The 24,261-nt window shown below is 45.3% G+C and overlaps 1 protein-coding gene across 8 annotated transcripts in view; it reads right to left on the bottom strand.

The window, feature by feature from the left end:
* PXN (paxillin) overlaps nt 1-24,261 on the bottom strand; it is a 59,736-nt gene that overhangs the window by 16,867 nt on the left and 18,608 nt on the right. For 7 of the 8 annotated variants that reach the window (XM_053959004.1, XM_053959006.1, XM_053959003.1 and 4 more), the window contains 2 exons: nt 1,571-1,797; nt 1,001-1,116 (listed from right to left, as the gene is read on the bottom strand). In XM_053959004.1, coding sequence (XP_053814979.1) covers nt 1,001-1,116; nt 1,571-1,797 — 343 coding nt within the window. Of the gene's footprint in view, nt 1-1,000; nt 1,117-1,570; nt 1,798-2,195; nt 2,375-24,261 lie in introns of those variants that run through there. The other variant, XM_053959002.1, reaches the window with a different exon arrangement.

Genomic DNA, 24,261 nt, shown 5'->3' with positions numbered 1-24,261 from the left:
ATCTAGCAGGTTAAGTTAACTCTTGACACCTGTAACACCAGTGACAATTACGAATTCCATAAGGGAAGTTATCCTTCTCTTCAAGTTGAAAAACAAGATCCACAACTGCAATCTGAGGAGAACATACCTCACGCCGAACCAACACACCAGCTACGAGTCAGACCAGAACCAAGCCATGCCAGACCCTTGTTCAAGGGGACTTACGGCTCTAATTACCTTCATTTCATACTAATTGCATGCAGTCATCTGAAAAAATTGCAATTATCGTCTCCACTGGATCATCTCTGGCTAGGCTGCCCAGAGATGAGCTGAGCTCTAACCAGAATTAGTTCTGGTTGGAAGCAACTTCCTGCTCAGCAGAAAGAGCTGGCATGGTTAGATTATGACTCCAAAGAAACATCAGTCTCCAAAGTGTAAAAAGGTGCCTAGGATGAATTTCTGACAGCCTCTGCATCACTCATCCCTATGTCAGCAGAAAGGTCTGTCCTACTGTGCAGGATACTCCTCCAACCTCTCAAGAGTCAGAGCAGCTGCCTTTGCAAGTGTGAACTTGTTATCTATCGATCACCTACTGAGATGGAAGTTTTAAGAAGCTTGAATTTACCTGAAAACTCAAGTCCCTGCACAACACTCCAGGCCACAAGTACTGAGTTCCCAGGGAAAAATAACCCAAAGGCCATCCACCTCCTGAAGAACTTTTGTGCTGTTTAGGGGTGGATTTGTCACTTGTGTCTGGATCATATCCTCACAACACAATCCAGATCCTGCTGTGTCTGATGGATCCTTAACCTCCTGCAGCTGAGCAAGCTCAAGGGCCAGGTCAAAGTTTGAAATGAGTATGAAAGTTACAGTGGCATGTTACAAAAGAGGCAATCAAAACTGACACAAAGCAACATAACACACAAGGAGAGCAGTGTTTGTTTCCACTTATAGAAGGCAGCTTGACCCTCAGCAAGCTCAAGTTGTGAGTCAGGCTTATCTCTTAAAAGGGACAGGATACCTGTAGACGTGTTCCTCTTCACTGGCACGGGGAGTAGGAGAGTTGAGCCCGTCTCTAGGAACGGAGGCACTGGAGCTTTTGGCACTAGAGCTGTATATAGGAGACTGGGACTGAGGCTGTGGAAACAAGATTTGCATTGGAAACAGAGAATACAAAACAAATATGTACCTTGCTGCGCTGCAAACCCATACATTGACAGGGCAGAACAAAAAAAAATATCTGCTCTTTAGTCAAGCCTGCCTCTATCAGATGAGCTACACCAGGAACAGTTTTCCCCTTACTTCAGACCCGCCTATGAGTCACAGCTTTGTGCTGGAAACCCCCAGTCTGCCTTCCACAGGCTCAAGACAGATGACTAACACTAATCTCATCCATTTTTGTCAGCACAATGACGATGGCTTTCAAATTCTTTTCTGCCATTTGCTCCAACCAGTTAGTTCTAATAAAAACTCCCACCTTCCCCCATTTCCCAAATTCATCCTCGCTTCTTCCTATTCCCTCCTCCTTACTTTCCTGAGAGATCCTGCACTTACAAAACAAGCACCCTCCCACTCGCACACACCCACTCACCTGCTGGTGGCCGTATCTGGGTGTGTTGGGTTGCCACTGGTCTAAGGGGTCGATCACGGTGCCATTCAGGGCGTCGTTGGAAGGTGGCGGGGGCACCGGGGGTGGCACAGAAATCTCCTGGTACGTGTGGTTTCCAGTTGGGTAGGAGTAAGGAGTTTCCTCCGTGAGAAATACTGGTCGTTTGGAGATATGCGAGGTGGTTGATTCCAGGTCTGCCAGTAAGGCGTCTGCAGAAAAGCAAAAAAACCCAACAAAATGGTAAAAGCCTGGACTAGAGCTTTGTCTCTTTCTTCTCATTTAATGTATCTGTGTCAGAAGTTTTTTGGGAGGACTTTTTGTCTCGGGTAATCTACCAAATGCCCTGAAAAACACTACTGCTGCTCAGAAATGAACGAGTTAATCAAACTTCTACTACAAGAAAAACACCAAGATGTAGCCAAGCAGCCAGAAAAGCTGTGTCAGTCTCAGATTTTTGCCTTAACTGGAAAAACACCCAACAACAGGAACCCGTGGTCTCACTGTACCCTGCAGAACTGCAACCTAGGCAAGCCTGTCCAGAGATCTACTCCAACAGGATATTGACACAGACTAATTACAGGCCCCACATCATCACAGAGTCATTTACCATGGCCGCAGGCACTGCTTTCTGCAGGAAACAAGATCTCTGGAGGTGTGTTCTCCAGAGTCCAAGGTAGTGGAAGAAGCATGACACGTTCAGATCAGTCCGTCAGTGCAGCAGAAGGATGTATTTCAGTTCTCCTGACAAAAATCCCTCTCAGTACATCATATAAGCAGTTAACAAGTTTCCAGAGGCTGCCAGGTAAACGCCATTTCTTCTGGAAACAATTCTTAACCAGATGGGTGGAGACTGCTCACAAATTCCTCAAGAGAAGGAAAATCTCCATCAGCTAGAAACACTCATGCCAGGCAGAGGACCTACATCACACAGTTAAAAATCTCACACTTCTCAAAAATCTCACACTCCCATCAGAGATTAGGCATAAAACGGCATTCCCAGCCTTCTGGATTTCTCCCTACAAATGTATCCTCTGCCCACTCCCAACCCTGCACTCCTCTGGGGTGACTCAAAGGCAAATCCTGACCTGTTGGACCTTGCAGCTCGTGTGCCCACCCTGCAGAGCCCATTGCAGCACCAGTGCACACCTCTGCAAGGCTGTTAGAGAGGAGTCAGTTCACTGGAGACATCAGCGCTCTCCATGTAACAGCACCAGGACACACCTGGCAGGTCCCTTCGGGGATGTGGAATTCAGCCAGAAAACAGTAACGCATTTCAGCAGAATTAGGAGGGGACACTCTGTGAAGCCCCCTGGATCTCCCTTCCCCCTGGGCAGACCCAGCTGTCCTCAAAGAGACTCAGCAGACCCCTTCTCCTGCACACAGCAGGTACTTGACACTCAGGTTTGGGGCACAGGGGCTCAGCCTGAGTGTGGCCACCCTGCAGTGTCCCCCACCAGGTCACAAGGAGCTGGTGGCACCAGAATAGCAACCGAGCAACTGCTCACACTAATGGCTGCCCACAGCTCCCTGGGCAGCACCTGCCAGCCTTGAGCCACTTCCTGAGCACAGCACTCCACAGCAGCCAATGCACTTAGCAAGCCTTCAAGAAAATGTATTAGAAGAGGACAGTATTATTGCATTACAAGATGAGGAAGGTGGCGCTTTTATATTCACTCTTTTCAAAAAACCAAAGCATCGCAAAAGAAAAATAAGTAGTCCTGCACTCAGAGAGCAGAATACAGCCATTAGCAAATTAAATACTATGTTAAATTATTTCTATACACCTTTCATTTAGTTAAAAAGATGCTCCAAACCATTAAAGTCACAGGATCTATCTTCCTCATGGGACCAAAATATCCCAGAAGCACATTCTCTGAAGGGAGATGAGTATTCTGCAGCTGAGGAAAAATGAACTGAATCTTTTCAAGCAAAAGAACAGCTGGTGGATTCCAGAGTGAAAGGCACATACCTCCAGGGAACTGCCGATGAACCGAAATTCCTGCAGTCAGGCAGGTCCTATGACTGGAGGTTTCACGCACACAACCTCCCAGAGAAGTGCTTGCCGAGAAGGAGTGGTTTTTTGCTTCTCCCCTCCAATGACAAAGGCAATTCAAACTCCACCAGGAAGTGAAAATCCCGTGAGGGTGTTGGGCTCCTCCGGCCCTGCAGAGGGGATGCAAACCATTTTTCCACCCTCCACCTCCAGCCCTCAGTGCAGGACCGGCAGCTGTAACCATCTCGCCACAGACACTGCCCTGCTCGGCTCGTCTCTGTGCTGATGACCCATGGGACAGACACCCACTGCCTTTTGCTGATGACACAGAGTGAGCTCGGCTACACGCACCGGTTTACTTTTACAGGTCTGCGGAAGAAGGGAGGTCTGGAAATACCGGGAGCACTGAGCCCCATGGCTGTGAAGGAGTTAAGATTAATGATTAACCTCCGGCATGCCCTCCCTCTTTCTGACTTGAGCAAACAAGGCAAAGCCGAGGAAAGGAAAGCGGAGGGAGGAGAAAAGGCCGGAGAGGAATTACTCGGTAACTCAAACTAAACTCCAACTTTACAACTGATATCGAAGCAGCTGCACGAAGGCACCACCCTAAGCAGGCGGGACAGGAAAGGCGCTCACACACCGGTTTCCCGATGCGAAAGGACTTCTTGTGCTTGTTCGCCCCCAAGTCCTGCAATCCCCTGTCCTCCCTTCCCTGCGCCCCCGCTCCTCCAAGCTCACAGCCATGACAGAGGGAAGGTCTTCCCCATTCGCGTCCCTCCCCGCTGCTGTTCCCGGATCCAATCTCAGCAGCAACCGCAGCTCCCCGAAACTCCGCTGCAGTGGGAAATTGCGCCCGTTTAAAGGGCCCAACGGCAGCAGCAGAACGTCCGCGGCGAGGGCAGGGTGAGAGTGGCAGTGGCACCGTCCCACCTCACGGACATCACCCTGCCAGGGGGAAGCGACTCCCCAGTCCACAGGCACGGGCTGCAGGTCGCTCCCTTGGAGGTGAGCCCAAGGAGTCCTACAGTCCAGTGACTTGAGGCTATTATTCAAATCCCGACCAAAGATTAACCAAAGGGATTAACATTTTGTTTTCCATGAAGCACCTCATCCCAAAAGGTCCCAAAGCACCATGCATTCATTTAGGATTTGTACAACTACCAGAAGACAATATGAGATAAGAGATGAGGGGAAAGAATGGAGATTTATTAATAGAAAAAGATGCATCACTCTCTCTTTTGTAAAAGGGACCAGCACCTGTAACAGGGATGCTGTGCCTTGTGCAGTGCTGCACCTCGCGTCACAGCACTGAGTTCACTACAGCGACCGCTCCTTAAATGGAATATTAAATGCTTAAATAGAAATATTAAAGTCTAGATCGATTTACTGGGTAATGAAGTGTTCCTGCCCAAGGTGACCCCTGAGGGACAGTGCTGCAGGACGTGTGAATCAGCCGGTTAGTCCCCACAGCCCGTAGGAAGCAGCTGACTGGGCCACCGTAAGGCAGTGAGTCGGGCCAGTGCCCACCGGCACCATCCATCAGAGGGCACCACCAACACCCTCACAGGGACACAGCGACGAAACCCACGGCAGTGCCCAGCCTGGCAGTGCCTTCACCTCACCTGTTCAGCCCCGCAAGAGCCGGGAACCTGTCCCTGTTTCAGGCACGCAGAAACTCTCGGCGGTGCCACGTGTGCGGCACCTCCCCACGGAGACGCGCATCTTCACAGCAGCTACCGCCCAGTACTCCGGAAACAACCACACACACTGACCTCACCACAGCCTTACCGCTGCCCCAAATACTCTCTGGAACACCACAGGCACAGCTCTAGGAGGCAGAACCTCCCAAGGATGAAGACCATACATTTATAGTTATCTCAAGAGAATAGATTTAACCATTTTGTAGCAGTAAACCAGACAGTTATAATGGACCTTCAAACCATTGCTCCTCCTCAGGATCACCCCTCTCTCCACTCTCACAACTACAACAAGCCACTGACACAACCCACAGACAAAATGTCAACTCACAGACATATGCATGGAGCAGAATCACTCCAGTTTCCAAAGACTCGGTAGGAGTCAGCCATCTATGGGCTGTGTATATAGAAATCTGCATTTTCCACTCCATTCACAGGGTGCTGCTCAGCAGGGTGCAAAAGGGACTCCTGCTAGAACACCACCAACCTGGACACTCCTGCTTATCATGGCTACTCTGGAGCAGTTACACAGCCAAGAAAACCCTAACTCCCTGTGCACTGCAGCACAGAGCACCTCAGCATAAGTATGGCTGGTCCTCCACAGGCTCAGGTACTGGTCAACCACCTGGTAAAGCTGTGTGAAAACACTGAACAGAAGGGCAGAGTCTTCCTCCCCTCCACTGAGCAACCCAAAATTGCACACTCGATTGAAATCACATTTAGGCCTGAGGGCTACTCAAACCACATCCTCGCCAGTATGGGAGGACATTGAGGTTCGCATTCAGGTGGGTTTTCTACAAAGATTTTCCTGTGGAGGAGGGACAGTTAAAGAATGATGCCACATTGGACACCTTTACTACTAAAAAGCACTCCAATACACCAGGAGGTCCAGGGACATTAGTTTGCTCCTCTCTCCCGTTCCTCACTTTTGCCAAAGATCATTATTAACTAAGAGGTCCTTGGGATTCTCATCTACAAATCCTCCACACTACTCTGCACATTAGTTAGGTGTGTACAAGTGGCCCTTTAATACCAACTGCAGCGCTTCCAGGTAATTGCCAGCAAAAGCCAAAGCTCTGCTGGTCATTTCAACAGCTCAGGACAAGAACTCTCACGCTGACGACCACTCAGAAAACATCCCTTCTACCACCAAAGTAGCACGGCAGAAGAGCAGGACAAATCCTTAGGCTAAGCCCCATTTACCAGTTCAAGCTGCACTGAAAAGATCAAGTTCTACAGTGCACATTCCTGTGCTATCTCCCCAGCCCACAGCTCCGTGGGCCCAGAACAGCTCAGGCATTCCAGGGGCTCCAAGGCGGGCTCCTTGGGCATGGCTGCGTGTCAGCACTCGCTGGCCTGCAGATGCAGCATCCTGCAGCAGCAATGGCCTCTGTGCAGCCAGGGGCACATTCTTCAGCTTCCCACAGCCCAGGTCTGTCTGACACAGAGCAGTAACACCAGCCTAGGGAGCACAGCACTGCTCTACAGTCTGCAACAGCACTGGGTAACACCGGGGCCCCTTTGTACACATCAACACCCCTTTCTAGGAATTTGAGCTGGACTCAGCCCCCTTAAATAAGCAGAGTGAAGTTACTAAAAAGAAAAATATATATTTACATATATTTAGATGTATCTTCTCATGCATATCAAAGCATACTTTGTTCACTTCCCCTTTCCTGCGCATCTCAAAAATGCTCTTGGATTAAGGTGATACAGTGAAGCAGACTGCATCATGGACTAATTCTGAAAAAACCTACATGACAACATTTGCCAACCTACATCACATTTGCCAACTCACATCAAGCAGCTTTTCAATGCTAATTTTTCTTCAAGCAGTAAATAATTTTCCACTATTCATAAGCAGTTTAGAATTTATCTTTTCCTTTTTTTTTTTTTCTCGTGAGGCAATTTAGAGAAATCTAAATTTGCTTTCCTCTGGAGAAAGGATTTCCATATGCAGTTCATCTCTCTCAACAACTGAGGATTATTAAGCCATGCTGACACAGCAAATCACAGCATTATCAAGACAGTGAGTAGATCAAAAGGATGGTGGTCAATTTTCTTCCACATCTCATCTACTGCTGGGGAGGAAATGGAAGCATAACTGAAGCAAGATACTTCAAATGCCTCAGATATCAACCTTTCATTTTCTACAGCTGAAAGCCACATCTGCACATGTATCAAACCACACGGTGCCTGTAGCTCTGCTTCTTGCATGTGACATCTGGAAAGTGAGTAGCACTGGAGACAGGATTCCTCCTCCAGCCAGCACACAGAGCAAATGCATTCAGCCACAGAGTCCCATCTGCCCCAGCATTTCTGGTGCCACATGTCCCTGACTGCCCAGACACAGCACACTGGGGAATCAGGATGAGATGTCTGAGCACAAACTACAGAATTTCCTCTGCTGCAGCTGCACAGAACAGGTATCTGCACAGAACAGGTATCTGCACCTCCCCCATTTCCCCCCCTGCCTCTATTTATGCAATTAAGTAGAAGTGCTGCAAGTTTTCCTGGTTTAGGCAGCAGAAAATTCCTAGAGGACTGGCAAATAGAAATAAACATGAAGATACCCCTAAGGGCAGTTCTCAATGAGGAGATGAACTTCACATGCTAATCATGTCTCACTTGGCATCAGACAAATTGCAGACCTCTCATTGGCAGAATAACTCATCATTCTCCAGCCCTTTTTTCTGAATTCCTGCAAGATGCTGAATTCAAATCCTTGATTTTTGCTGTGCCCTGAGAGAGTGAGGAGAAGGGAATTGCATCTCCAGAACTGCAGTTTGAGCTTGCAGCCTCATCTGAGCCACCTCTTTGCAAAATCCCTGAATGCAAACTTTAAAAATCTCATTAGGTTCAAATAAGTCTTCTCCCCATCACCTCCAGGAGTAAATGCAGCTCCAGCTCACATACAGGAAGACAGCTCAAGGCAGTAACCCAATCCCTGGCATGACAGTTTTACGTTGTGAGTAACTGCAGAGGAATGGAGAGCCTGGGTATATTTATCCTATTCAATAGCCTTTCGAAAGAAATATTTGCAGTGCTCTAGAAGACCTGCATCAAGAAGACTTGCTGGAGTCTTGCTAAGACTTCTCACTGCCCTGGAGTTTGGCTGCAGAAGGTGTGGGTAGCCCCTAACACTGATTGCTGGATTTTCCATTTTGATTTTTCTCAGCAAAATGGCAGAGCCTTATCAGAAATAGGAAAATCATTGAATGGGTAAAGGCAGGCATTGACTTCCAGGTAAAAGGCATTTATTAACAGGTTCTTAAGGCACTATATTCCAATCAATGCTTTTAAATGCAAAAAGATCAGAGACTACAAAAGCAATAAAATACAAAGACTACATTCAAAATGAGACCTTAAAAACTCAAAGTGCAATTATATGCTCTTAAAATCCTCAAGTTCTTCAGCTCACATATATAGAAAGCATGTAAAATAGTTTGGTTTACTGTCTAAGACATTTTAAGGAGATGACATCTAAAAGTTTTCCAAAATTTAACCAATATGTCAAGAAGGTGGTGAGAACACAGGACACATAAAAGTGCTCAGCTTTTTTGTGAAGCAGGGGCAGATTGTTATTTAAGATACACAAAAATTCAAGGCACAAAAGATAAGTCCTTTTCCAGACCTAACAACTGCTGGAGTATCAGTACAGAGCAGCCACTGGGATTTTTACTTCACATTGCTCAGACCTGCCTAGAGAAAGTTCAGATTGTATGATCAGTAAAATCACTCAGCTCTCTCTTTAATGTACTAATGTTTAAAGCCTTGTGGTTTCTCACTATCAAGGTATTGTTGCAAGTCATGCCTCGTGTCACTGCTTGAAAAAAAGAATGTCCAAACTAATATCAATATGTGGAATGGTAAATTACAGGAGAGACAACAGCCATTGAAATTTTGAAGCTTCTCTCTACTTTCAGACCAAAATTGCCCCTTAAAATTATCAAAACTTTGCATTTGTAGCACCAATTTACAAACTTGTGTGGGTGCTCCCAAAAAGCTTAACAGCAAAGGCAACCTCCCAGCTGTAGTTATGCCTGGCTACCCCAGGCTGCAGAGACAAACTGAGCAAGGATTCATCCTGTGACAGCCAGAACTGCTGTCAGAATCAGGTGGTGGCAGCCACGGTGAATCCTTTCTGTGCCAGAACTGGAGTACTGACAGCCAAACCAGTGAGCCTTGCCCAGTACAGCAGCCCATGCACCCAGCTCTGACCACTATCAGCAAATGTCTAAACAAAGACAAGACACTGCAGTGTGAGATGTGGTCTGCATGAGCAGCTGCAGCAACGACTGTGGCTTCCTTTCCCAACCACTGAGACCCAAGCTGGAGAGTTTATACCAGAGCTTGTGGCCAACTAACTGGTCACAACTAACATGCACTGGCACCACCCTAAGCCTGGGGTTGTAAAAGAGTGTGCAAATACAGCCTGTGTGAAGCAATTTCTGGAACTGTTTATCAGTAACTACTCACTGCACTTTTGAGGATGAACTGCAAACCCTTGGAGTGCTCTGGCTGTAGTTCCAGCAGAGCTGACACCATCACACACTGCCAGCATAAGGGAAAAGCCCCGGGATCCTCCCTTCCCCACCATGCAAACCCAGGCTGTGCCTGGAACTTGCCCCGCTGATCATCAGACACTTTCTAAACCAATTCAACTTACTAATCCAATAAAGTTTGCTGAGATGTTGGTTTCAGTTTTTTTAGATAAACTCATTAGGTTTCTTGGAAGCACAGCTCCAACCACTCTAAGTAGCTTTTAGAAAATATATTAAAAAGACCAATGGCAGAATTGAGCTCTTGTTCAAGTAAGTGAATAAAATTTGTGCTTTAAATGGAAATGTTCTATTTTCACCTTCAAAACTTAGGCCAGAGCACAAATTGTAAATCCAGCCCATCCTGCCATTAGCTGAAAGAAATCACCCACCCTCCTGTCAGATTCCCATCATTCATCTGCAGGTCAGATGCAGACCAGAAAAAAAGGCAGCCTGAAAAGATGCAGCCAGCAGACAGCTCCAACTGAAACGCTCCTTATTCTGGAGACATCCCTCACCATTACCTGCCACTTCCACCCGAGCCTACGCTGACATTTTATTTTGGCTTTTCAGCCCCAGAATTGTGACCTGGCTCAGTCCCTAGGGCTGCACACGCTATGTACCCACTGATGCCTCCTTTGTGCTGCTGAGCTGAAGAGTGAGCTTTTGACACACTCCTGACCATAAAACTGAAGATAAGCCAACTCTGTATGCTATAAAAACCCAACAGAAGTCATCATGTGAGCTCAGACCTTCCACCAGATCCCTCAGATGGGCAGGAGGGCTTTTTGTGTGTACGTGTGCTGAAAAACCATTAACGTCACCACTAGATCCTTCCTGCCCACACCATGTTCTTGCAAATGAATGCATTTCTGTGACACCCAGAGCTGCAGTGGTGTATCTGTCTGCAGGGTGAGGCTGCTGGAGCGATGGGCAGCATCACGTGGAGTCAGCAGGTTCCTGTGTAGCCCAGCAGCTGCAAGGCTCTCAGGGGCACAATGACACTGTAGGACAACCAGCTGACCAGTTTGCAGCTTGACACCAGCAGTCCCTGGGAGTCACGGCCCCGTTCCTTGAGGGAGCACCTCAGATCCACCTCTTGACATCTTGGATGCAACAGGCTGGGAAATCCTTTGGCTGCTGGCTCCGTTCACATCACCAAGCTGGCAGGGAGGTAACCTAATCTTAACTAGTTCCACAGGGCATGGGATCACCAACTCAGCATGCTGGCTGAGAGACACACCGCAAGTGCTTTAAAGACTGAGTCAGCACAGTTTCCTGGATGAAACAATACAAATCCACAGCACTCCCTGGCCTACAGTCCAAGTTGTGTGAAGGAGCCACAAATGATTTTCCCATAGGACCAGAATTTTTCCACTTAGCTCTCTGAACACTAAACTAGACTCCAGTTTAAACTGAGTGAGAGAAACAAACCACCACCTACAAAAAGAGAAACACATAGTTAATCTGCCTTTCTCCAACTTCCTGATCAAAACTTCCATCCCCTTTCCACTGTCCAGAACAGTTCATTAGATGGCTGAGATAATGGAAGTCCCACAAGGTACATAAATGCTTTTGTGGTCAGAGATAAATATTCCTCAATATGTCACAAGTGTGCTGAGCATCCTCACACTGAAAGTGATTTGTACTTCAAGTCCCTTCCCTTTCCAGAAGGGAAAATGCTCCAGAGAAACAAAATACGGTTCGAATGGGTTTTTTTTTTTTTTGGTTTTCAGACAAAAAGTTGCTAAAACCAAGTGTAGCCTTTTGAAGTTTTTCAAATTAACCTCATCTGTCCACTCCACTGCCTTGCCTATCACATTCAAAAGGTGGCAACAGAAACAGCAGGAAGAACAAATTCTTACTGGCACTGAAGATCTAAGGACAGCAGAGAGGAAAGCAAGGCCATACAAACCCAGCAAGGGGGGGGCTATTGTATTCTGCACCTATTGCCTCCAAAAGGAGCACTCGAACTAAGCAGCAGCACTGTGACAGCTACTTTCAGAGGCTGCTCCCTCCTAAGGTGTGTCCTGCCATTTATTTCTCATTTCTAGAAGTGCTAGATCAGGGGGTGGGAAGGGAGGGAATGGTTATTTCCTGCCACATACAGCATCTTCTTTTTTATAGCATGGTTTTCTCCACACCTGAAGTGAAAAGAGACACCTTATATTTACTTCCCTCTGTTTATAGTGGTGAGCAGCAAACAGCTCATGCCAAGAAAAAACACCTTATGCTAAGAGGGGCTGCTAAAAACTGAATTCATGTTCCATGTTCCTTACCAAACAAATATTTTCAGTTTCACAGCTACCAAAGGCTCCTGCAATGCCAGATCCAGCTACACAAGCCTTGAATGCATCTAGAGATTCATGGTTGTGTGAAGCCAAAATAGAAAATAATCCTTTGTGTGGTTCCTTTCTACCTAGATTCACTGGGCTGTCAAAGTCCAAAGTCCTGAATAACAGGAAGCCATTTCCAAAGCTGGATAAGCACAAAAAATTCTTCCACTGCTCCATGAACTATCTTCAGGAGAATGAGGAAAAGTTTGTCAAGGGTTTGTACATCACAGCTGTGGCACATCCTGTGACACAGCGTCTGCAAAAGCTGATCTGACCTCAACGTTTGCACAATTCTGAAGAGCAAAGCTGGGGGCTCTGCTTCACTGGACAGAGAAGTTGGAAATTGCACAAGAGAAGGATCACAAGGTGATACGTAAGTTGTAACCAGCCTTACCCAGTACTCCAGCTCCTGGCCTCCAGGGATTCAGACTGCTACGATTTAAGTACCACTGTCCTCAGATGATGTTCCCACCCACAAGTTACAGCACTTATCACATGGAAGCCTTTTTCAGTCACAGCTGTCACAGTTCCACACCCTAAACCTATATCTCTACATATTCCATTTTGTATTGATAGAACTGGCTGTGGCCTGCAGCAACTGCAGGCAGTAAAGTCTGCAGCCACTGCACCTGAATCCCAACGAGGCTCACAAATCAGAATCCTCACCCTAACATTCACACTTCCTTGACAGCACAAAAGAAATGTACCTTTCAGAAATGGAGAACTGAGATGCAGCCTTGAATAGCCCAACATAGCATGGCATGTCCATATTATATCAGAATAGAAAGCAAATCTGACTCTCAGGCCTGTACTAAAAATATTTAAGTTGGAATTTCTCAGCCTTAATCTGCAGTCTTCTGTGAGCTCTGCCTGTCACCAAGTCTTTTGTCAGAATCTTCTCCTTTTGGAAGCAAATTGACTGGTGTTCAACAGGCAGTTATACCTAGTCCTGTAAAAGATCACAAGGAACAACTATCAGCACAAATGACAGAGTCTCCATTTCTCTCCCTGCGTGTCAGCTGTGAAATTGGAAACAGCTTTGGACTCCAAGGAGGTTAAGCGCAGCCTCTGACAGTCTTCTCCTGGAGTGGCTCTTCTTATGCAAGATCTATTTCTGATCTCTGCCTGACAGCAAACACATCCTCAGGCATTTCCAGGAAGTCCCAGACAAAGGCAGTAGCAAATGGCCAATCCTGACCCAACTGTCTCTGGGAGGGAGGTCAGCTGGCTCAGACTAAAGCAAGGGACATTGGTCTGTACAAACAGGAATGAAATGGCATCCTGGCCAGTTTGGTGGGAGGAACAGGCTGGAGGGAGTGTAAACATTTTACACAAACATCTAAGCAGTTAACACCTCACTACTGACCTGGGCTGGATTTTAGCCAACATTCTAGATGGGAAAAAATGACTTAATAAACCCAAAAACACTAGTAAACAATACACTGTCTTTTTTAGTCCTTTATTTATCCTTACACATGCAAAATATTAAGTTAACCTTCCTTGTGCATGTTGTAATTTTCATTTGCTGCTGGCTTCCCTCTGAAAGCTTCTAGAAGTCCAACAGTATCTGTTCTCCTCTGCCAAAAACAAAAAATAAATATTCACGAACACCAAACAAGCAGCCACTGAACTGACCCCTCAGGGAAAATTTCCAGGGCCAAGGCCTCTGGACAAAATACCAGCTCCCTTGTATTCCTACAGGAAGAGGGGCTCAGCCAAGGCAGCTATCTGAGGAACCAGACCCTTCCTGCTACACCAGCGTGCAGCTACCCCACAAGCACTAGGTCAAAACACAGCGCTGCCATTCTACAAACATCTGACAAATCTGGTACAAAGGAGATCTCCACTAGACAAAAGAGTCCAAGGATGGGAATAGAACCAGCAGGAAACAAGACACTGGATTTTAAACCACAGCTCTGGTAACAAAAGCTCAAGGCTTGAATGCAGAGGTGTGCAGCACCCAGCTACATACAACAAGCAACCCTTTACATGTCCATACATGCCCACTGAAAAGAGGGTAGATAAGGGCATTTTTTAAGTCCTGCGTTGGTATTTAGTTGAAATTTGTACAACCGTAAGTTGTCATAAAAAGCACTGAGGTTACAACACATGCTGGATCACTCTTCCAAGCAGCTTCTAAGCAGTACCTTAGTGTGAAATCAACAGTGGCAAATCACAACATTGTGAACACACAGCAGTGGTCTCCAAATCTCTGGGCAGCAGCAATCCTGGTGTACTTGTGCTCCAGAGCCCTCAGGTGGAAATGAGAAGGGCATGGATTTGATCTCTCTCAAGGGGACCCCTCACAACAGCTGTAAAGCACTTGTCAGCTTGGAGATCATAATTTGGTAAGTGCTGATTCTAACTCATCTAGGGAAGGAAAACATGTTACATCAGGGTTTACAGGAGTACAGGAGTTCCACTGGACAGTGAGCACCCTGGAGAGAAGGATACAGTTTCATAAGATGCAGAAAGGCAAATTAACAGCTCACCACTGCCAAAAATGGAGAGGTTTTACTCCCTCTTCCAGACATGTGCTGCTGCCACTTCTTGTGCAGGCTCGGGCTCTCACAAGACCCCTCTGTGAACCAGTCCAACAGAATATACACCCAGTGGAAAAAAGCTGACTGTCTTCTTTTGGGTGGGGGAAGAGATGAGCACAGCAGTCAGACGGAAGGACTATGTCCAAACAGTCAGAAAACACAGAAGGAGAAAGGAAAGGTAAAAGTAAAGGCATCTCCCTGTTCAGCAGCAGCAGGACCACCACCTCAGACACCCCAGCAGCACACAGGTAACGACACAGCCAGTAAAAACATTGCTAAGGATCCCCGTGATCCTCTCCATCTGCTTATGTAAAAATGGGTTTGGACACAGTCGCAGACAAAATACTGTCAGAGCTTGCACATTCCAAGTTAATTATCTGCCTTTTTAAAAGTAACAGAAACAGGAAAGCATGTGGACCCTATTACCAATAAAGGGAAGAGCAGGATTTGCATGGTTATGCAATAATGGACATGGAATTTGAGGGGAAAAAAACAGCATCTTTTAAGCTGTGGAAATCCTATCCAAGCGGCATAAACAGATCTGAATACAGACCCATCTAGGCAAAGTGCCAGTTACAAAATTTGAGACACACATAAAGATGATGAAATAAAGGACTGAAATACTAGTGTAAATTCTGAATTCATTAAAAGAATTCTGAATTCATTAAAAGCATTAGAAGCACAAATTCTGCCAATGAGATGTAGAGTGCCCAGGCTACCAGCAAAAAGAAGACTCCAGTAATAAAGAATGCGGACACTAAAGAGACTCTGTAATCATACCCATATTTAGTACAGTTTTATTGAGGCATTCCTATCCTGAAGGCTCTTAAAAGGGATATCAGAATGCAGACTTGACAGATTTTAGACCTTGAAACACATACTTTTCATTAGCTTCAGCAACTTCCCATTCAGTAAGTAACAAGCATAGCTCCCAAAAGCATAAATGCAAATAACATTCAACAAATGCAAATCTACCCTTAAAAAACCAAGGTATCCCAAGATTTAAAAGCCTTTGTCAATAAGGAGATACAGAGTCCCAGCAAATCTCACCCAGATAAAAAGTTAGTATATTGAGATATAAATAAAGACCTTCTGGCTTGACCTGCCAACCACTCTGAAGTGGGTTGTTTCCCTTTTTTTAAAATGGGAACTTGTGTCAAATGTGGTTTAACTGGCTTGTTAAAAATCTAATTATTAAGGAAGTACTCTAAAAATGGTGGATGTTTCTTTTAAAAAGTTTTCATTTCTGCAAAGGTCTTCTGCAACAGGGTGGGAGCAGACTTGGAAGCAACACCAAAATCTTTGTAAGCCAAAAAGTGTAAGTCATCATCAAAAACTGACTTTACACAAAGCGCTGCCAAAAGCACAATGTAAACTCACAGAACAGGGCGGGGGGAAATGACAACAAAATATTTCACATTTTTCAGTTGTGTGGATCTTGGTACTACTTATAACTATAATAGGTAGAAAGTCTTAAAATGAAGCTTTCAGTCTGATGAGCACTGAACTGTAACTTAAAAATAACCCAAGTTATTGCAGATAGTGGGCAAGCAACAGCTTTGAAAGACAACAGAGTACAAGGGGCCAAGAAGCACATGGTTAAAAATCTAGTTAAAGCAGCTTCTTTTCACTTTAAAAACAGCTTCTGGGAATGAAAGGAGGACAGTGTTTCAGAAATGAATGTGGGAACTGGTCCCCCAGTCCACTTTGGGAGATGTGGGTGGCAATTCGATGGAGACTGCTGATGGCTCTGTAGCTGCAGAGCTCTGACGTAGGGGTGTTTTTTTATTTTTTTTTTAGCATTGGCAGAAGAATGTGGCTCAAGAGTTTCACAATGTCATGACACTGGCCCACTGCAAGAAAGAAAAATGTTAAATCTAGATAGAAAACTAACACTTTTAGAACTGGAGTATATTGGAGCCAGTGGATGGAGAAGAGCTGGAGAATGTTTAAGGTTTTTTTATCTCTTCCTACCTGAGAAGGTAGATGACCCATCATTGTACCTGTCATCTGGTATCATGACACAAGTACCAGTCACAAGTCTCTTGCTTGTTTCAACAGCAGCAAGAGAAATAGTGAGGATATTTTACCAAGAGCAATATTAATAAAGCAATTAAACGCATGACAGCTTCTTCATCTCAGTGCCCTGATCACAAGTTGTTGTTGTTCTTTGATAAAGAAAAATTTTATTCTATCAAAGGCTGTTACTCACAAGAGAACTCTTGACTGCAGAAAAGAATAACTGAGAAAAAAATTACAAAGACTAAAAAGCAAGTAGATTTTGAGAGGTAGAGATGACTAAGAGAGACCGATCTCCAGCACTGACCAAAAATGGAAATGGCAGCAGTACTGAAATAGAAGCAGCATGAGAATAAACTTCCCTTTCAGAGGTTCATGAAATAAATCCTTCTTCAAATTGCTTTCTAAAAAAGGGTTTTCAGCATGATCTCTGATTGTCCCTCCACCAATCCTATGATAAAAGTCACCAATCCGCTGAGATAACTGGAGAGACTGTTTTGCACTAGTCTAGAGAAGTCAAGATTTCCAGTGCCTACATATTTGCTTCGCTGAAAATTAAGTTGACTTCTTTGTCTCAGCTCATCATGTTCTTCCCCGCTATGCCCTGAACTAGGGCACAGAGGAAAAAGAGATGAATTTTCTTATCAAGTAGCTGGATGCACGCATATTTTATATGGACGTGTACTTACATCACTTTCATCCCATTACTGCTGGGTACTTTAAAATTAACCTGCTCCACCTCAAACCACACTGGCATCCACAGCCCTCAGAGAAACCCAGGGACCAGGCTCTGCCACTTACACAGCCAATGTACAAGACAACGTCTCACACATGCACAGCAGTGCAACTGCCCCCTCACTAAGAAAATATTCCACTTCTATCTTTGTGACAAATCCAAGCCTAGGGTGTTTAAAGCAGCTGGAAAATAGAGCAACTCCAACTCCTTTCCCCCCTCCGAGACAGAAAACAACAAAAAAAAAGTTGTTTCTGCCAAGCAAGTACTGAATACACTGCATTCCATTTCATTAAAACAATTATTCAAAAGCCAGCCAAGAATTACATAAAGCTTCCTCCCTGCACCACCCCCAGCCCCTTCCTTCAACCCCTCCTCCCCAGCAAACAGCCTCCCGACCCTGCAAGGCCAGGACCACACCACACAGACACCCTCCGAATGCTCGCAGCCCGCTGGCTCTCCCATCCCACACACAGCACTTTCCAGACCCAAGCAATACCATCAGGGGGCTCCAGCAGATCCAGACAGCCCAGAAGCTCTCAGAGTTTCACATCACCACAGCCATACCATGGTGATCTGTTTCAAGTAGATTTCTCCCTCACATTTGATGGGAAAGTAGCATCCAACAAATGAAGCCCTTAACCAACCCTACCAGAAAAATGAATGATAACCTAACAGATTTTCTCTCTAACTCACACCAAGGCTTTTAAGCATGACCCCATGACAGAAGGTGCTGGAGGCACTGGATTTAAGCAGTTCAGAAGTACAGGAGCGGAATGCCACAGCAGCTGTGAGGCACCCAAGCAAACTGCTCAGGACAGCCAAGCAGCAAATCTCAGATTAAGCACAAACCGGATCGATTGAAAACTACAAGCTTAGGGTTATAAGAACTTGACTGACAAATTCATCTCAAACTCCACACAGCCACTCTACAGCTCTCAGCCTGACTGACAATGCTGAGCTCCTCATCTTTCACAAGAGAAATAAAAGGCAGCTTCTTCAGGCCAATGCAGCTCACCCACTCACAACACTGAGTTGGCCACTGATAAGAGATTCATGACGTGGATGAAATGGCATTTCGTTCCCTCCCCCGGTGCTCCAGCTCTCTGCAGGGATCCTGTCTAACTGCTGGAGCTGCTCACAGCCAGGCAGAATAGTTCCAGCTGTGTGTCACACTGTCTGACCAGGCCTACACAGCCCAAAAAGTCTCCCATATAAAACCATAATGACCAGGAGCTTCAAACCAAAAGTACTACTCTAGGCACCTTACTATTGGGGATCACCTCTGCCCAAAAGGGATCATTTGCTAGCAGCAAAAAAAAAAAAAAAAAAGAACGAACAACCCAAACCTAGTCCCACAGCAGCTGCTGGTGCTGAGAAACAGGGAGCAACGGATGCAACTAATGGTAAAACAAGATGAGGAACACAGACCAGCCAAGCCATCGTCTTATTCCAGCTCATGGGGCACCAGTAACCTCAACTGACATGCAGTTAGCCCTAGGCTTTTTTGTCTGACCCAGCTGAAATTAGTGGCTTCAACCCAAAAGCAACCTTTTCACAGAGAAGCCCTGAACTGGTTTAGAACCATGAAAGAGGATAAAACAAGGGAATACTAAGCCCCTAATCCACGGCAAATTATTTACAGCCCTCCTGCCCATGACCTTTTCTACCTCTGGCTTCGTTTACCACCTCCTGCTCTTATTAAAACTTAGCCTAACCACAGTCCCTGAACCACCACAAACTTCCCCATAGCACAAAGTGAAATTCTCTGTTCACCTTCCTCTTCAACAATGGAAATTAAGCAAGATCCTGTGAGGCATCTAGACAGACAGATTAATTCTGTCTGCCAGCTCAGTTCTGTGACAAAAACACGGGACTGGTTTATTCCTGGAGCCCCCATACAGTCTGATTTATAGCTGAGCCATTTAAAGCACAATTCCCCATGTAGAGTGTCATTCAGAAGGTTTATTCCCTGGAGCGCCATTTACTTTTTTTTTTTTGTTCTTCAAATGATGTGTAAAATGTTAGAGGTTTACACACATGCAATAAACAGTAAAAAAACACAAGAAATCAAGCTACACTCCACTGCATGCCAGCCACTCAGTACCTCACCCAGCAGAGCCATCTGCACAGATGTGCTCATGGTAATAAGAACACTGTGAGAAGTGGCACGACAAGCTGCACTGGACAACTTCAGACTACCTCATCATCATTTAAATAACTTGGAACTGAACTTGTTCACAGTGTAGAGACAGTCCAGCTCAGGGAAAAAGGAGCCAAGCACTAACAATGCAGGCTGCCTCCCCCTGTGGCCTGCCATAAGTTCTCTTGGCTCCTCAGTTTACAGTTGTCTCAAACTGCTTAGATAAATTTCCCATGTAAATTCAGAATAGTTACCGTCTGCTAAAAGAAAAAGCTGCATTTGTGTGAGCAAAAAAAGAGTTTACCAGACTGCTAAACAGCACAAACACGTAACCTCAGGGACTCCGTTCCTGTAACTGAAACACCAACACCAAACTTGTTCCACAGCACTCCAGTTGCCAGTTCAACTTGTTTGCTTCATCGGGATTTAAAAACACACATGTACAGAAAAGAAAGCATGGATTTTAACACCCATCAGCCAAGGGACACTGTCCCCAGCTAGCTGGTTGCTGCTGCTCTGGGGCCATTTGCAAAGAGAATGAGCATGGATGGGAAAAACAGCTAAAACTGATATGAGGAAGTCATCATCCACCTCCTATTTTTATGGTATATATTTAGCACACAACATTCTTTGAATGACTTCACGATGCTCTGTGGTAAAGGGAAAGACTAGGGTAGAACTACTGTGGGGAACTTGGAAGGGAAAGAAAATCTTTTCTCCCTACTCACACAGCCTGTCATAACGGGGGGTGAAGAAAGGATGAGCAATCAGAAAGGCACAGAGGGAATATTCAATAGGGCTGAGAAAGGAATAAAACCTTGTAAATCTAATTCAAACTTGCCACTGTAAACTTTTCCAGCAATGGTGACCAGAAAAGCTTGAAAGAAGCTTTTCAGCTGGAAGCTATTTCAGAAACACAAAGATCTCAACCAACATAACCACACTTTGCAGGTAAGGAGTAATTACCCGTTTCACAGACAGATAAACAGCATGCCTTAAGTTAGGGTACATTTTTGAGGGTGTGGAGAAATGGTTACCTTATGCTATATTAAACATAACCCACTGCTGAAAGAGGTAGCCTCACTTCCCAGTCCACTGTCCATGTACAAAAATGACTTTGAGAAGAATCAGCTTGCTGATGCAGTTAACTGTCCAACAGTTATTGTGGACACAAGCAAGGGAGATGGCCACAGGGAAACCTCAGCAGCCAGCACTTCAATCAAGTGAAACCAATTTGAGATCACAACTTATTCTCTAACCCATTCAACTTCAACCAAAGTGGAAGGTAATGGTGCCATTTCTTGCTTCTACTCTGCACTACTGGATGTAGTAATCCTGCCACAGATGAGACAGTTCCCTACTTAACATTTTAAAATGCAGTATCTTAACAGTCATGACAACCTGTACTCCCAGGGTTTGTTACTAAACCTCAGTTAGTTAGGACAGGCCTGAAGTGAGCAAGGAACTCATTCTCTAAACCTCATCATCTTATCATAGTGTGAGAAAGCTTCCCATGGACAATGTTTCACTTTCATGCAGCTGGAACAGAAGAGCATCCTCATTAGCAGCTTCCGCATCAGCCAAAAAGGGACACACAGGATCAGTACACAAAGAGGGAAGCATAGGCTGAGACCAGAGATCCTATTCACTCACACTGATTTTCCACTGGCACACACAAGTGCATTCAGAATCTGCTCTGGCGGTCTCCAAAGCTGCATCAGATTCTAGGTATCACAACTAACACATTAGTTTGATTCAAACAGATTTGTTTTGTCGCCATGGACAGGCTTTCCCCCGCTCTAGTTAGAGGGTTTTAATATAAGGAATTTATGTCTGTGTGTCTGAGCAGCAAATCAGAAACACTGATCTACACAGAAGTGCATTATTAGTCCTTGTTCTGCTGCCAGACTTTAAAATTTTAGCTGTCATTTCTACAGTTTCACAACTTGTTTCATATAATAGATAGACTTCAAAGGGCAAGAGGTGAGGAAAAAGGGGTCTGGAGAAACTCAAGTATTGTGATTCCCTAGGAAAGAAAGAAAAACGGGGGGGAGAGAGAGCGAGAGAGCGATGAAGATGTATGAGAAGTTTCCCACTTGTTTCTCTAGTGGCAGAGATGGTGTCGGAGGATCAGTTTTAACCAGGAGGGCAGCTGAACACTTAGGGTAAGTTGACCTCTCCCAGAGAGGGACAAAGGAGCTAAAGACAGCACAGAGTCCAGCCTTTCCGTGGAAATAGAGCAACAAGAAAAGAAGCCTCTCTCTGCATCACATACTGCTTGAGGCAGAGGACTCCCTGTCTGAGTTGCTCAGGACAATGAAGTCCCTGTTTTATGAGGGGTCACAACAGCTAAGGAGCTGAAACGAGTCAGAACCCCATTGTGCAGAGTATTAGTTCTGTTTACAGTCTTCTCGCCCAGCAGCAGGAAGGACTCAGAAATCTGAGCCAGTAGAAAACCAAGGCACCAAATTACTTTACCAGTGCTTCTCCCCAATACCATTTCCTGGGCGTAGCTGACCATAAGCAATTTCACAGCAAACTTTTAGTCAAGTGAGCCCAAAACCCATAGCATATGACTCCCAAACTAAAGGAACTGAGTCAGAAACAGGCAAGCATCCCCCTCTGGAAAGGGACAGACAGCACCGCCCTGTAGAGCACAGCAATCTTCCAAATGTTAGGACAGATGACAGATGGAAACACGTGCACCTCCCTCCACACTCCCATTAAAAATCAAAGGCAAGATTGCTCCCTTTAAAGTCAATCTTGAGAGGATTAAACACTGAAGAGAGGGTGGATTAGAGTTCCTAAAACAGAGGAAAACAACTAATAAAGCAAAATCTCTTGTGCCCTTGAACTGTGCACCCAGAATTTTGAAGTCAAATTGCTAGAAAAACCTTATGCAAAAAAAAAATCCTTCTAGAAGTGAGCAAGCACACCTAAAAAAAAGCAGCCCACAATCTAGTTGACGTGGACAGACAAAACACTGCCATAAATACGTCCCCATTAAACAGATATAACTTCTTTGTAAAACACCTTTTACAAGCTCCAGTGAATGCTGTTTTGTTTTCAATTGGAAAATCCAGTGTAAAAATATCTGAGGCCTTTGAAAACAACAAAAAAAAAAAATTAATAGCAGTAGAGAAGTGAGAATTTCATCAAATGAAAGCTTCTAAAAGCCACAACATTTCCATCTGGAGTTACCAAAAGGTTTCCAAGTAGTATTTGCAAATAACCCTTCCAGAAAAAGGCTGTAAAAAAATTTTGGAGTCAAAATCAAACAGTATTCTGACTAAAGCAAAAGTAAAGTTTCTCTTCTCCTACTCCTCTCACCATAAATACATGACAGGTTACACAAATTAGGTTTCTTCCTCTGCAACAAGCAGATCCTAATGCATCTGTTCCCTCATACTACTTAGACAAGGTAGCACCACAGAACCAGTAACTCAGCATCTCATTCAGTGTCTCAGATTGTCTGAAGCATGTGTGCATAGTCATTTGTGTGCTGGAAGCACAGGCTGTGCTTTGGCAATCCCCTGAAAGGGGCAAGAGCCCCAAATCTGGATTCTCACTCTTTAGGACAAAGCTGTACTCTCTGTGCCAATTTATAGCACTGCAGAACGGCAAATTCATTCAGCAAACTTCCTGTCAAACTCCAAGCACATCCGCAAAATGCGCTTCCTCAGAGAGACTGGAGGGAGACAATCTGGACAAGCCTGGCCAGCTGCTCTCCTCCCCCTTCCCACCACGGGCTGTTCTAGTTTACATCCAGCCCAGCACTGTGTGTCCTGTGCCACAGAGGCTCCTCCAGAACAACAGGGTGCACGGCTCCAGCCTGCAGAAAGTTTCCTGTGTGAGCTTCTTCAACACTGGGGGAGGGGGTAGAAAGGGAACAAAGGGTTTTTTTCAATTCCAAACGAATCCTCAAAGCAAGACAAATCCATTCTCATATGTTTCATAAACTCTCCAGTCCAAGAATGAAACTGAGATACTTCTGGACCTCCATTTTACAGTGGACATGTATACACTGATCAAATCCTCCAGTTCTAGGAAAAGGGAGGCGATTTTTGATAAAGGCAGGGAGTTAAGAACAGACACACCAATGGTCTCTGTGAGGGGGTCACTCATGCCCAGCAAGGCCCTTCACTCACTGCTCATTTCCGTGCCACACAGATTCAGAAGCGAGGTGTGGAAGTATCTGAGCTGATTTTAGTTGACATCAACTCTGCACCAACAAGTCCCAGCTCAATACCAAACTCCTTTTGGGCCAAAACTGTCGCTGGAAGCAGAGCAGCTTTGTCCACATGGCACTGTGCCTGGACCAACAAGTCCTGCCTAACCAGCTTGACTCTGGACAGAGCCAGTGCAGACGTCTGTATCCATGGCACAGTTAATCCACAACTCAGATAATCCACCCATAGATAATGAGGAAAGAAAAACAAACAACTCTCACTTGAGTTCGAAAGTCTGACTTATTTGAGGGGAGTTGTATCCGTTATGTGTGCATCCCAAGGTGAATGGCTTTAGAGCATAAGTGAGCCATTTTGGGGCTAACAATGATTCACAGAGGGAAAACAGCTGGTGTGCTTTTCCGTGGTGAATTCTGTACACCACAGAAAAGCTTAGAGAGAGAAAAGGTCACACTTTTTTGTTCAGCTGCCTACTGTTAAT

This window comes from Vidua chalybeata, chromosome 18 (genome assembly GCF_026979565.1).
Source record: "Vidua chalybeata isolate OUT-0048 chromosome 18, bVidCha1 merged haplotype, whole genome shotgun sequence".
NCBI lineage: Eukaryota > Metazoa > Chordata > Aves > Passeriformes > Viduidae > Vidua > Vidua chalybeata.
The sequence above is the reverse complement of the archived record's forward strand: the minus strand, read 5'-3'. Positions and strand labels throughout refer to the sequence as shown.